The sequence below is a fragment of the Mercenaria mercenaria genome, unplaced genomic scaffold (assembly GCF_021730395.1).
Source record: "Mercenaria mercenaria strain notata unplaced genomic scaffold, MADL_Memer_1 contig_2061, whole genome shotgun sequence".
In the NCBI taxonomy this organism is placed as follows: Eukaryota; Metazoa; Mollusca; class Bivalvia; order Venerida; family Veneridae; genus Mercenaria; species Mercenaria mercenaria.
In genome coordinates, this window is record NW_026460094.1 from 58,755 (window position 1) to 72,755 (window position 14,001).

The 14,001-nt window shown below is 35.8% G+C and overlaps 1 protein-coding gene across 1 annotated transcript in view; it reads left to right on the plus strand.

The window, feature by feature from the left end:
- LOC128552120 (uncharacterized) overlaps window positions 1-13,616 on the plus strand; it is a gene marked incomplete at its 3' end in the record, with an annotated part of 62,131 nt that extends 48,515 nt beyond the window's left edge. The window contains exons 23-26 of the mRNA XM_053533139.1: window positions 7,283-7,436; window positions 10,363-10,493; window positions 11,959-12,121; window positions 13,437-13,616. Coding sequence (XP_053389114.1) covers window positions 7,283-7,436; window positions 10,363-10,493; window positions 11,959-12,121; window positions 13,437-13,616 — 628 coding nt within the window. The remainder of the gene's footprint in view (window positions 1-7,282; window positions 7,437-10,362; window positions 10,494-11,958; window positions 12,122-13,436) is intronic.
- Window positions 13,617-14,001: the final 385 nt, after the last annotated feature.

The window sequence follows — 14,001 nt, forward strand, 5'->3', positions numbered from 1 at the left end:
TACATGAGTGTCTTTTCATATTGAATTTATTAAACGAGTTGAATAAAATAATAAAATGCGAGGCTCTGCCGAGCATTTTATCAATTTTATTCAACGAGTTTAATTAATTCAATGTGGAAAGTCACAAATGTAATATTCTTTTTATCACATGTTAGCCTTTCCTGTCGAAACATTAAAAATTCTACTTTCTTTTACTATATAAACAAATCAATTTGACCAACGTCTCCTTTACTATAAACGACGTCGACGTCAAAGCTTTATTACACTAGTGTATTATTGTTTTTATTTAATGGCTTTATTACACTCCCGCGACGTCAAACATGTGATAAAAGTAAGTATCAAATACTCAAATCAGTAAGAAACTATAAAAACTCTGTACATAACAGGTACTACAGTAAATGAAAAAAATAACAATCAATATACAAAAAAACTCAGTAGAAAGTACTACAATCAATGAGAAACTGGCTTTAAATGCATATAAAAACTCTGTAAGTAGTAAGTACTACAGTAAATCAATGAATAAAAAAACTCAGTAAGCAGAGAGAAACTGACCATAAATATGTAAAATCTCAATGAAAAATAAGTACTAGAATCAGTGGGAAACCGACCATCAATATTAAAAATATTCAGTAGGTAGCAAATACTACAATCGATGCGAAAACGACCATAAAAGAAACCGACCGTCAATATAAAACTACTCGTTAAGTAAAAACCGTTAAAATCGATGAGAAAAACACCATAAATATATAAAAACTTACTGCAGCTGGGTTAACAGTTGTTTAAGTCTCCTGAAGTCAGAATGATATTTTTCACAATGCCCTAGTGAAGACCGTTTCTTAAGAATTTAAAGACGAAGTATAAAAATATTTGTAAATAACGCCTTGTGTTCCTCCCAGAGGTTCCATTTAAAACACTTTATTAAACTAATGTTTCTCTATAATATCCCTTACAGAAGCAAGCCTCTGTGGCGTTCATGCTGCGTATTTGCTGTGTATATGCCGCGAACACAGTAGTACGCCAGAGGAGTACATTTTATATACATGTATATGCCGCGAACACAGTAGTACGCCAGAGGAGTACATTTGAAATTTCCACTAAAAGAGGAAATTTCAGACTTGAAGCAGCAAATGCACAACATAAACCAGACACAAAAAACTACAGCCTCAAAGGTTGATATTCAAATGTTGAGACTTGAACTGCATCAAGATAGAAAAGAGCTGCAAGAAGTAAAGGATGAGGTCAGATCACTAAAATCAAATCCTGAGGTAGTAAACAAAAAACAAAGCGCAGTAGAAACGACTCGGCCTACAAAATCAAGTGAAGGAGAAAAACAAATACCTAGCGAAACTTCTCTTGATACAGTAGCAAAACAAGCATTGCCAAATGTTTTGAGCAATTCAAACACATCTTCTCATGCAAAATCAAGTGACAAGCCTAAAGTGTACATATTAGGAGACTCAATAACTAAGGTGATAAGCACTTCCAGGTTTTCAGGCGACAGTTTGAAAGCTCAAGTTAAGACACATCCTGGTGCTAAAGTTCGTGATATCACTACAGGATTAACAACACTCAAGAAAAAGGAAACTCTCTCAGAATATGACATGTTTATCATTCATGCAGGGATAAACAATGTCTCAAATGCTGAAAGTTGCAGCTCCATCATTGAGGAATTTGAAGAACTTGCTAATGAACTTAAAAATTTAAATGCTAAATCAAAAATAGCAATATCATCAGTTCTACAAAAGAAAACTGACAAATTGTCTTTAAAGTACATAGAGGAAATCAATAAGCTATTACAAAATTTATGCAGGAAGAATGGATATATCTTTATTGAGAACAAACCAAGATTTAATTTTAAGGACGGTAATATCAATAAAGCCCTTTATAAGGATGAAGTTCACCTTTCTTCCAAGGGTGCATCAGTCCTTGTTAGCAACATGAAGGCAGCAATTAGTAAATATTTCAATCTACCTATTATCATCAAGGATAATGAAGCAAATTTTCAACAGGCCAGCCTCCCATGGAGTCATCCAAACCATTGCAGGAGACTGAGGCCAGGCAATCACCAATATCGCAACCGGATGTGGGAAATTCCTCCATGGCGAATGTTCAACCAACCATATTTCTAAATACAATTAGCGATAGTGACAGTGAATCTGACACAAACAAAACCCCAATATCGGACAAAAGTGAAAATAACTGTGTGACTTTAAATTCTAATTCTAGTTCCATTCAGAATGATGTGGGAAATTCTTTATTCCTGAAAAAAGGTCTTAATTTCATACACTTAAATATCCATTACTTGTATCCCAAATTAGATGAAATTAAGTATTTTTTAGATGAAAACAGCGAGTTCGATGTACTTGGATTTTGTGAAACATTTTTAAATGATCATTTTACAGACAATGAACTATGCTTATCAAATTATCAACTATTTAGAAAAGACAGAAAATCACATGGAGGAGGAATTATTGTTTATGTGAAAGAAAAATACCCATGTTGGCAAAGACATGATCTTGAAAATGAAAATTTAGAGACTTTATGGCTAGAAATCAAACCAAACCAACAAAAATCTTTCCTGCTATGTTACACTTATAGACCACCCTCCTGTAACCAATTTTGGAATGAAGAATTTGAAATGTCATTAGAGACAGTGTTTCCTGAAAACAAAGAAATAATATTACTAGGAGACTTTAATTATAATTACATTGAAAATAAGTCGGTGAATAATGCATGGAACAATATAACAAATGCACATAATCTCACACAATTAGTAGAAAAACCCACAAGAGTAACAAACTTATCATCAACTATTATTGATCATTTATATACAAATCAGCCTTCAAACATTATAAATGTACAAATACCCCATCTCGCATTTAGTGACCACTTCCCTGTCTGTTTCACCAGAAAAATTGTAACTACAACTAAAAATGGCCCGCTACATTCAACAGTTAAATATAGGTCATATAAAAACTTCAATGAAGAAGACTTTTTACATGATTTAGAAAGGCAACCATGGTCTGTGTTGGATATGTATGATGATCCTGATGATGCTTTGAACTTTTTTCTTAAAATTTTTCTAGATGTTATGGATCATCACTTACCTAAAAAGGAACGTCGAGTTAAATGTAAACATCAACCAGATTGGTTTAACTCAGAAATAAAAGACGCAATTAAGTTGAAACACAATGCTAAAAAATCAGCCAATCAAGAATACAAATTTTGGAGACAGAAAGTAAAAACCTTGTCAAATCAAGCAAAAAGATCATTCTATTCCAAAAATATCAATAACAACAAGAAAAATCCGAAAAAGCTATGGAAACACCTAAATGAGTTATCTGGTAAAAGGAAGAATTACCAAACCAATTATATTAACGATGACAATGGCAATCCAATTTTAGATCCATATACAACAGCAGAAACTTTCAACTCTTTTTTTGCACATGTTTTTAAAACTGTACCAAATCCCCCACAAAATCTTAGCAATGAAAGCAAGAAACTCATTCATGAATTTGTAAATAGTAAAGGAGTAATCAACACTTTTCAAATACCACCAGTTACTGAGGAATTCATATTAAAAGAATTAAACTCACTTGATGAATCAAAGGCAACTGGTTTGGATGAAATTGGCCCAAGAGTACTGAAAATAAGTCACAAAGTAATAGGTCAACCACTCACAAAGATAATTAATCTAAGTATAAATACATGTAAATTTCCAGAAAAATTTAAAATAGCAAAAATAACACCAATATTCAAGAAGAATTCAAAATCAGACAAAAGTAACTACAGACCAATATCAATACTTCCAATTTTATCTAAACTTATAGAAAGACATGTATCTAATCAAGTGAAAAACTTCTTAGAAATAAATAATCTTCTCCATTCGAAACAATCCGGCTTTCGTTCAAACCATTCTTGTGAAACTGCCCTCACTAACATAATTGATGAATGGATTACTGCTATAAATGATAACTCCTATGTTGGAACGATTTTCTTAGACCTGACCAAAGCTTTTGATCTAGTAAATCACTCTCTATTAATAAACAAATTAAAATTGTACAACTTAAGTGAATCTTCTATAGCATGGTTATCATCATATTTAGAGAACCGTTCCCAAAAAGTTTGTGTAGCAGGTCAGCTATCTTCTGCCCAAGATATTTCTGCTGGTGTACCCCAGGGCTCTGTTCTAGGGCCAATACTGTTCATACTGTACATCAATGACCTTCCACTACACACAGGCAAATCATCAATTGACATGTTTGCAGATGATACAACAATATCTGCCTCGGGTAAATCAGTAGCAGAAGTACACAGTACACTACAGGCTGACATAAATACTGTTGAAAAATGGTGCACTGATAACTCAATGCTTCCTAATACATCTAAAACAAAAGCTATGTACATCACTGCCTCATATAACAACAATAAAATAACAAATCACATAACCTGTAATACTATTCAAATGCAGGGTCAAGCACTTTCATACTCATCCACTGAGAAACTTCTAGGAGTACATGTTGATAAACATCTAAACTGGAAGTATCAGGTTGAACAAACCATGAAAAAATGCAATACATATTTATATCTTCTCTTACGAATAAAATCTTTCCTGAACTTACACTCCCGAAAGCTGTTTTTCAATGCTTATATTTTGCCACATCTTGATTATTGCTGCACTATATGGGGAAACTGCGGTGACGAGCTTCTAGAAACTGTTTTGAAATTCCAAAAACGTGCTGCAAGAATCATTCTTGACAAAAAATTTGATGCCCCATCTGCTGAGTTATTTACAGAATTGAAATGGATGACTTTTTCTGACCGAATTAAATACAAAAAAGCAATCCTAGTATATAAATCAACTAATGATCAATGTCCTAATTACCTTACTTCAAAATTTACTCAAAAGCATACATCTGATCATGAACTTAGATCTAGACAAAATGATGAACTAGTAGTACCTATGCCAAAAAAGGAATTTTTTCGCAAATCTTTGCACTACTCTGGACCAGTTATCTGGAATAACATACCTAAATACATACGTTCTTCAGACACCCTGGAAAAATTCAAAAGATCATACCTTCAGTGGCAATACTCTGACAGTACAATAATTCATAATTGTAATTAAGTGTCAGGAAATACTGTCTCTACCATCTCTCACCATTTTCAATGTAAATACTCCAGTTAGCAAATATAGTGTCCTGTATTGTATATATTTCATTCTCATATTATTTTTCTGTTAACATATAACTCTGTGTTTTATTTTGTCATAATTTTATTCATGTTCATTGTTTTTGTATATAGCCATGTATATGTGGACCATATTGTAAATTGGCATAGCCAAATATGTTATCCACTATAAATAAAGTCGTTATTATTATTATTATTATTATTATTATTATTATTATACACCGCATGCCGCGTACATGCCGCGTACTATTTCGACAACTATTTCGACAAGTACACAGCATGTACGCAGGAGGTCACTAGTACACTTCAAGTACGCAGCACAGACTCTGAAAATTTAAGGAGTACACTGCATGTACGCAGGAGGGACTTGTACAAGAAAATAGTACACTGCATGTACACCGCAGATACTTTGAAATTTGTGCAGTACACTTCATATACGCGAGAAAGACTTGTACAATTTCTTTTGGCATTTATACTATGCAGGAAGGATTTGTACATTTTTTTTTTTTTGAAGCAAGAACTTGATTTCCGAGTAACTTTTATCTTAATAGCATAGAATAGTTCAGATTACCGGTATTCTGATCAATGAAAATTTGCCAAACTATTTGCAATGTTCATTTGTGAAGCTTACATCTTAGTGATTTCTGAGCTGCACCTTGCATGCAGTGTAAAAATATATTCTTTTTCATTTTGAATTAATCCAGGAGCTTTCTAACTTGGATAATTGAAAAGCCTTATTTGAACTTCGTTGCATTACATTTTGTAATACATGAAATAATTACCAAGATAATGCCTCAACAGCACCCGAATGAGAAGAATTAATAGCTCTCACTGTTATTTGAATACTCTTAAGCAAAACACCATTCTATCATGTTTTATAAAGGCTTTAATGCTCATTATGTTAACTCATTAAGTCCTCACCAAATTAAAAAGTTGTTCATCGGATTTGCCGCTCGTATATTTTCAGAACGTTTTTGGCTAATTGCGCTCGCCCCATTGGAAAAAATCAATCCAAAATTTTTTGGTGCGCTACTTTTTATGGACGTAAAAGTGTATAGATGCTTATATAATTCCAGTCCTAGATTGTTCTCAGATGGATTTTAATCAAAATAAATACATACTACGCACACATCGTCTATAATAAATCATAACACTTACATTTAGTTGCATTAAAGTTGTTTCCCCTTGATGCAGTTACGCCATTTTCTTCAAATGTTTACCAAATTACATGCTACAAAAATTGATCTATTTCATTGAAAAGTGGATGAAGAAAAGCATACTAATTTATTTGATAACATCAATCTACATTATTTTGGTAAGGGTAAATACTTATTGATGCATGTCACTTATCTTTTTTCTGTTTTTTTCTGTCCAAATGATCAGCATTTGCATAAGAAAGTTGGTGGGGTAAGGAATTTACATTATCACAGCAGTTTCGCCACAAGAGTACACAGCATGTACGCAGCAGGAGTACACAGCATGTACGCCGCAGGACTCGGGCCAGGAGTACACAGCATGTACGCCGCAGGAGTACACAGCATGTACGCCGCAGGAGTACACAGCATGTACGCCGCAGGGGTAGTACACCGCAGGCTTATTTGCATATGAAAAGTGTATGTGCCGCGTACATGCTGCGTACTATTTCCCGCATACTAAATTCCTCCAGCGTACATCCTGTGTACTATGTAGTCCACAGCATGTACGCAGCAAGTAGTACGCGGCAGAGCTCATGTCAAAAGTGTACTACAAACGTACTATCGGTGTATGTGCGGTGTATAACCTGCGTACTATTTAAAGCCCTTGATTTCAGTACACATCATGTACGCATCATATACGCTGTATGTACACAGCAAGAGTTTTAATGGAGGCGTTTTTTTTCAATAATGTTAATGCCAGAATTAAATTTCTCTCCCAAAGGCACCTGTAAGGTTTGTCAGCAGTGTTTGTAGTAGTAATCTAAATTTCTACCAAGGTTTAACTAAACGTATAAAATTATTTGTATAAATGTTTCCGAGTAAATATTGTAAATTTCACCCTAGGCTCCGTGCGTGTCATTGATATTTGTAATTGCCATACAATATTTCTTTCCAAGGCACCAGTAATAACTAATCCCGGGGGATCCTACACTGTATCTGAAGAAGAGACTGGGACCTTGACAATGAAAACTATTAATTTTGAGAAGTTTGATGCGGATGATGCAGCATGTACCATGACAAATGCTGATGGCGGTCCTTTTGATGTTACCAGTAAGTATCATTACAGCTTAGCATATAATGATGACAGTCCTTTTGATGTTACCAGTAAGTATCATTACGGCATAGCATATTATGATGGCGGTCCTTTTGATGTTACCAGTAAGTATCATTACGGCATAGCATATTATGATGGCGGTCCTTTTGATGTTACCAGTAAGTATCATTACGGCATAGCATATAATGATGGCGGTCCTTTTGATGTTACCAGTAAGTATCATTACAGCATAGCATATTATGACGGCGGTCCTTTTGATGTTACCAGTAAGTATCATTACAGCATAGCATATTATGACGGCGGTCCTTTTGATGTTACCAGTAAGTACCATTACAGCATAGCATATTATGACGGCGGTCCTTTTGATGTTACCAGTAAGTACCATTACAGCATAGCATATTATGACGGCGGTCCTTTTGATGTTACCAGTAAGTACCATTACAGCATAGCATATTATGACGGCGGTCCTTTTGATGTTACCAGTAAGTATCATTACAGCATAGCATATTATCATGGCGGTCCTTTTGATGTTACCAGTAAGTATCATTACAGCATAGCATATAATGATGGCGGTCCTTTTGATGTTACCAGTAAGTATCTTACAGGATGGCAAATACTGATGGCGGTTCTGTTGATGTTACCAGTAAGTATCATTACAGCATGACAAATAATGATGGCGGTCCTTTTGATGTAACTGTTTAGTATCATACAGCATGACAAATAAGTTCATATTTTCAAATCTTGCCCCTGTTTTCATCATGTTACATGGCAACCAGTGATGGCAGTTTTCTATATTGATGATAAGTGAGGATCACACTGTGTTGTAAAATATGACGTCAAGCGGCAATTACTGGTGTGATCGTTTTATTATTTTCTACAATTGAATTTGTCACAGCGTAGCATCATGAGTCCTATTTGTAAATAATAACCCAAGTCATGACGACTGTTATTGTGGCAAATGATAAGTGTTCTTGTGATGTTGTCGGTAATTGAATATCACACTGTATTGCAAATAACGACGTTAGACTTTTTAATGTAGTCGTATTGCTATATGTCAGATAATGTCTAAAATACAAGCACATTCTCCCAGTAATAGTACACTGGCGATATCAAAAGGTAAGATCTTGTCAATGATGCAGAATCGTCAGAATATAATCGTGGTAAATCAAGGGGGCGTCAGTTTGAAGTACCAATCTGAAAATAATCAAATTGGATATATTATTCACCCAATGATGTTTTGTCTGTCCTATGCCATATTTGTCACAAAAATATAATCTATTGAATAGTTGTTTTATATAAGAAACTAAATTGCATTCATCTTGCGAATTAGATCTGTTAAGGCTTGTATTTTTAGCTCGACTATTCGAAGAATAAGTAGAGCTATCCTACTCACCATGACGTCGGCGTCGGCGTCACACCTTGGTTAAGTTTTTCGTACCAGTCCACATTTTGACTTAGTCTTTTGAGATAAAGCTTTGAAACTTTCAACACTTGTTTACCATCACCATGTCCAGTTTTAGGCAAGAGTACATAACTCCAACAAGGATTTTGACTGAATTATGGCCCCTTTTAACTTACAGATCTTGGTTAAGTTTTTCGTACCAGTTCATATTTTGTGTAAAGTGTTTGACATATGGCTTTGAAACTTTTATCACTTGTTTATTATAACAGTCTCTATCTGTAGGCAAGAATACATAACTCTGTCAGCTTTTTTGGATGAATTATGGCCCTTTTTGGACTTGGAAATTGGTACAGTTTTTGTACAAGTCAGCGTTTTGTCAAAACTATTTGACATGTGGCTTTGAAACTTTGAACACTTGTTGTCATCATGATTTCCATCTATAGGCAAGAGTACATAACTCTGTCAACTATTTTGACTGAATTATGGCCCCTTATGGACTTAGAAATCTGTTAAATTTTTCATACCAGTCAATATTTTGCCTAACCTGTTCGTCATATGACTTTGAAACTTTGACCACTTGTTTACCATCATAGTCTACATATGTAGGCAAGACTACATAACTAGGACAAGGACTTTAGCTGAGTTATGGCCCTTTTTGACAAAGAAATTAGTTAAGTTCCGCATACCATTCCATATTTTGTCTAAACTGTTTGATATATGGCTTTGAAACTTTGAACACTTGCTTACCATCATGGTTATACATTGCCATATAGAGCAAGACTTATCCAAATCCACAAATACAGGTACAGTGTTTGTCTTATCTATTATTTTTCTTTTGTCTGAAAATCTCTGGTAATATTTTGACCCCATACTTCAATCAATTCTTCGAATAGTCGAGTGCTGTCAACAGACAGCTCTTGTTCTACCCCATCCCCATTTAGATTTTTTAAGCAATCTGCTCGCTTTATTTTTCCACTACAGTTACTTTTTGGGGGGGGGGGGGGGGGGGTGGGGGTGGGGGCTACCTTGCGGTGTAAGGCTCTGGTTGTAGTTGCTGTGTTTTGTTTGTTTTGGGTTTAACGCCGTTTTTCAACAGTATTTCAGTCATGTAACGGCGGGCAGTTAACCTAACCAGTGTTCCTGGATTCTGTACCAGAGTACAAACCTGTTCTCCGCAAGTAACTGCCAACTTCCCCACATGAATCAGAGGTGGAGGACCAATGATTTTAGACACAATGTAGTTTATCAGATAGTCACGGAGAACATACGTCCCGCCCGAGGATCGAACTCACGACCCCGCGATGCTTTTGAGAAATCTAAGCTTACTTTATTGTTTTTTTACAAAGCAGCAAGTAAGAACTTTATCTTTACAATGGTTACAAAACGTGTATGTTGTCGCGTGATGTTGCGATACATGTACGCATATTGTGACCCAGGCATGGCTTAATTCACTCGAGCCGAATACAGCATTCCGGATCATTCAAGCTTCTATTATAATTCTGTGATGTTATTTTGAACAGATAACCAGATAGTGAAGACTGCTGCTGGAGTGTTAGATTACGAGACGAAGGATGCATATAGCCTTGTCGTCAGTTGTACAGATGGTGTATTGACAACTACAGATACCTTCACGGTCAACGTCGAAAATAAGGTTCACATGCGTTTGCTATTCACGCTCAGTTTGCATGCCAATTTAACTTTGTACAGCTTTTCATTTTAAGTGTTGGACCCGTAATGACACTTGGCAATTTCCGTATGTTTATGCAGTTGGCATTCTTCCTACGTAAATGTAGCTAAACGCTAACGTGACTTTCCGTAAAAGAACGTAGAATGCCGAAACCACATACGGAGAATACGAAATTTGCCGATTGTTATTACGGGTCACTGCCTTGAACTGACAGATAGGCATATTGTTAAGACCACCAGTCAAGTTCCTGGAAATCAAACACGTGTAAATATCAGTTTCATTTAAGGTGACATCCTCATTTATATGAACCGTAACTAGAGTAAAATCAATATCTTTAGCAGTTATTTTGATTACTTTAAAAAAAGAAAAGAATATAGACCCATAAGTGCATGGTTAGCTTTATTAAATTTTACGATGGATATCAATTGATTATGTCCCGCTTCAAAGAAGAGGGGGTATATTGTTTTGCTCATTGTCTTTCGATCGGTCTGTCAGTCGATCGGTAGACCCATTAACTAAAGAATGCTTATGGGCAAACTACATATAGGATGATTATCTGTTTTTAGCTCGACTATTTGAAATTTTTAAGAAATTAGAGCTTTTGTAATCACCCCTTCGTCGGCGTCGGCGTCGGCATCAGCGTTCGCGTCTACGTCACGAACGTTTTGCATATAAGCAGATTCCTCAGTAACTGCTAATCCAAAATGCTTTCAAACGTCACACATGTCTTCGGCAGCGTGAGATAACCTCTCGGAACAAGTAACATAACTCTAGATTTTGTTTTGTCAAAATTACGCACCTTTAAACTTAGAATTTCAGGTTAAAGTTTAGCCAGCAGGTTTCTTAAAAACTACTCAGCCAATTGCTTTCGAACTTCATACATGTATTTGGCATTATAAGATGACCTGATATGGCAAGAAACGTAACTCTGCCTTTGCTTTTGTCACAATAATGCCCCTTTTCTAATATAGTTTTGTGACAGTTTTGCACGAAAGCATGTTTCTCAGGAATTACTCGACCAAATGTTTTTAGATTCCCCATTCATCTTTGACATCATGGAATAACCTCACATGGTAAGTTTCATAATGCATAATGCGGGCTTACATTTTTGCAAAATTATGCCCCTTTTTCTTCATAGAAGTTTGCAAAAGCTTTTGTGTGTAAGGTAGTGCAAGGTTGAAGGGCTTCAAAAATTCAAACGTGCTGTCATTTGACAGCTCTTGTTAGTAGATGGGGGTCAGATGTCAAAGGTCAAGATCACAGTGACATTGTGACTGAAAACGGTCTGATCGGCTTCTTAGGACAGGAGATCAAAAACTGCATATGTCTTTAGCAAATACTTAGTTGTTTTTTTAAGTTGTGAAATAAATATCCCCGTACAAGTTAATACGAATATAATTTTATTTTATTAATAGTATTTTCTTTTCAGGGCCCTGACATAACAAACCTCCCTTCGGCAATTGAAATACCAGAACAGCAAGTTGATAGGCTTCAGTTACTTGGTCTTACATTGTCAGAAGATGCTGTTGATTGTTCACAGGTAGCTCCAGTTGAGCCAGAATTCGAAGTACTGTATGAGCCGTCCACAAGCTGTAAGTTTATATTGCTTGTTTTAACTTTAAGGTGTGGCAAGAAAGCCACTGATTATGAGAGCACGCCTTTCAATGATATCAGTGCTGTATTTACAAAAGGATTATAATTATAATATCTTGGTCAAGTGTTGGCTGGGAGACCAAGCCTTTCTACTTTATTAAAACTTTATTTACACTATGTGCTATGTATTATGTGGGTCAAGCTATGGCCAGGAAACTTCTGAGTAATGAAGCCACGCCTTTCACCGATATCAGTGTTAAATGTACAGTATAGACTATATATATATATATATATATATATTCTGTGGGTCAAACTGTGGCTCAGGAAGCCCCTAAGTTATGAAACCACGCCTTTCAACAATTTTAATATTATATTTACATTATGGAATATACATGCTCTGGGTTAAACTGTGGCCGGGAGACCCCATGCAGAGGTATAAGACCACGCCTTTCAACAGTAACAGTGTAAAACAGTTATAAGTGTACTATGGATTATATATCTTGAGAGCGAAGCTGTGGCCGAACAGTCTTGAAAATAAAACCACGCCTTTCGACAATATCACTCTTGTATTTACAGTATGCACTAGTTTATACATTCCGCGGGTCAAGCCACTGAGCTATGAGTCAACGCCTTGCTACAGTACCAGTGTTATATTTACAGTCTGAAATATATATTTTCTTGGTCTAGCCTGCGGCCGGAAAACCCCGAGTTATGAATCCACGTCCTTCAACAATAACAATGTTCTATTTACATTTACCAATATATACCAGTTTTATGTGGGATAGACTGCGGCCGGAAAACCTCGTTATGAATCCACGTCCTTCAACAATAACAATGTTCTATTTACAGTAACCAATATATACTAGTTCTATGTGGGATAGACTGCGGCCGGAAAACCCCGAGTTACGAATCCACGTCCTTCCACAATAACAATGTTCTATTTACAGTAACCAATATATACTAGTTCTATGTGGGATAGACTGCGGCCGGAAAACCCCGAGTTATGAATCCACGTCCTTCAGCAATAACAATGTTCTATTTACAGTAACCAATATATACTAGTATTATGTGGGATAGACTGCGGCCGGAAAACCCCGACATATGTATATTTACATTATGGAATACAAAAATGTATATATTATGTGGGTCCATCTTTGGCCACCGGGGAATCCTCTGTCTTATGAAACCTTGCTTTTCAACAATATCAATATTATATTTACGCTATGGACTAAGATTTTTCGGGTCAAACTCTGGCGGCGGGATAGCCCCTAAGTAATGAAACCACGCCTTTCAACAATTATCTTACATTTTCAGTATGGACTATATATTATGTGGGTCAAGCTGTGGCCGGGAAATCTCTAAAGTATGAAACCACGCCTTACTACGATATCAATATTGTATGTACTGATACCCTGTCTGGAGCACAAGGCAAGCAGAAAACATATACGGTCAGCGTAATCGATAATGAGGCACCAGTTTTCGACAACATTGGAGGTATGATTCCTTTAATTAATACTTCATGTTTGCCTATTTACCATTCAACTGAGAATAAACTCTGAATATTTAAGTTTGTCCGTAAAGAATATCAGTAGGTCTGCAAAAATAATCTACTTTCGAAGATCAAAGAATTATGGTTGTGCGTTTTTCTATTTTCACGATAAAAACAACTTTTACAGATTCCGTATCACCAAGCATTAGAATATCAGATCTTTGAACATTTGAATCCCATGACCATGCTTTTTTAGCTCGACTGTATACGAAGTATAAGGAGAGCAATCCTACTCGACCCGGCGTCGGCGTCTTTCCGCGCCCCTACCTTGGTTATTTTTTTACACTTTCTCTTATTTCAACTTATCTCTGTAATTACTTGATGGATTTG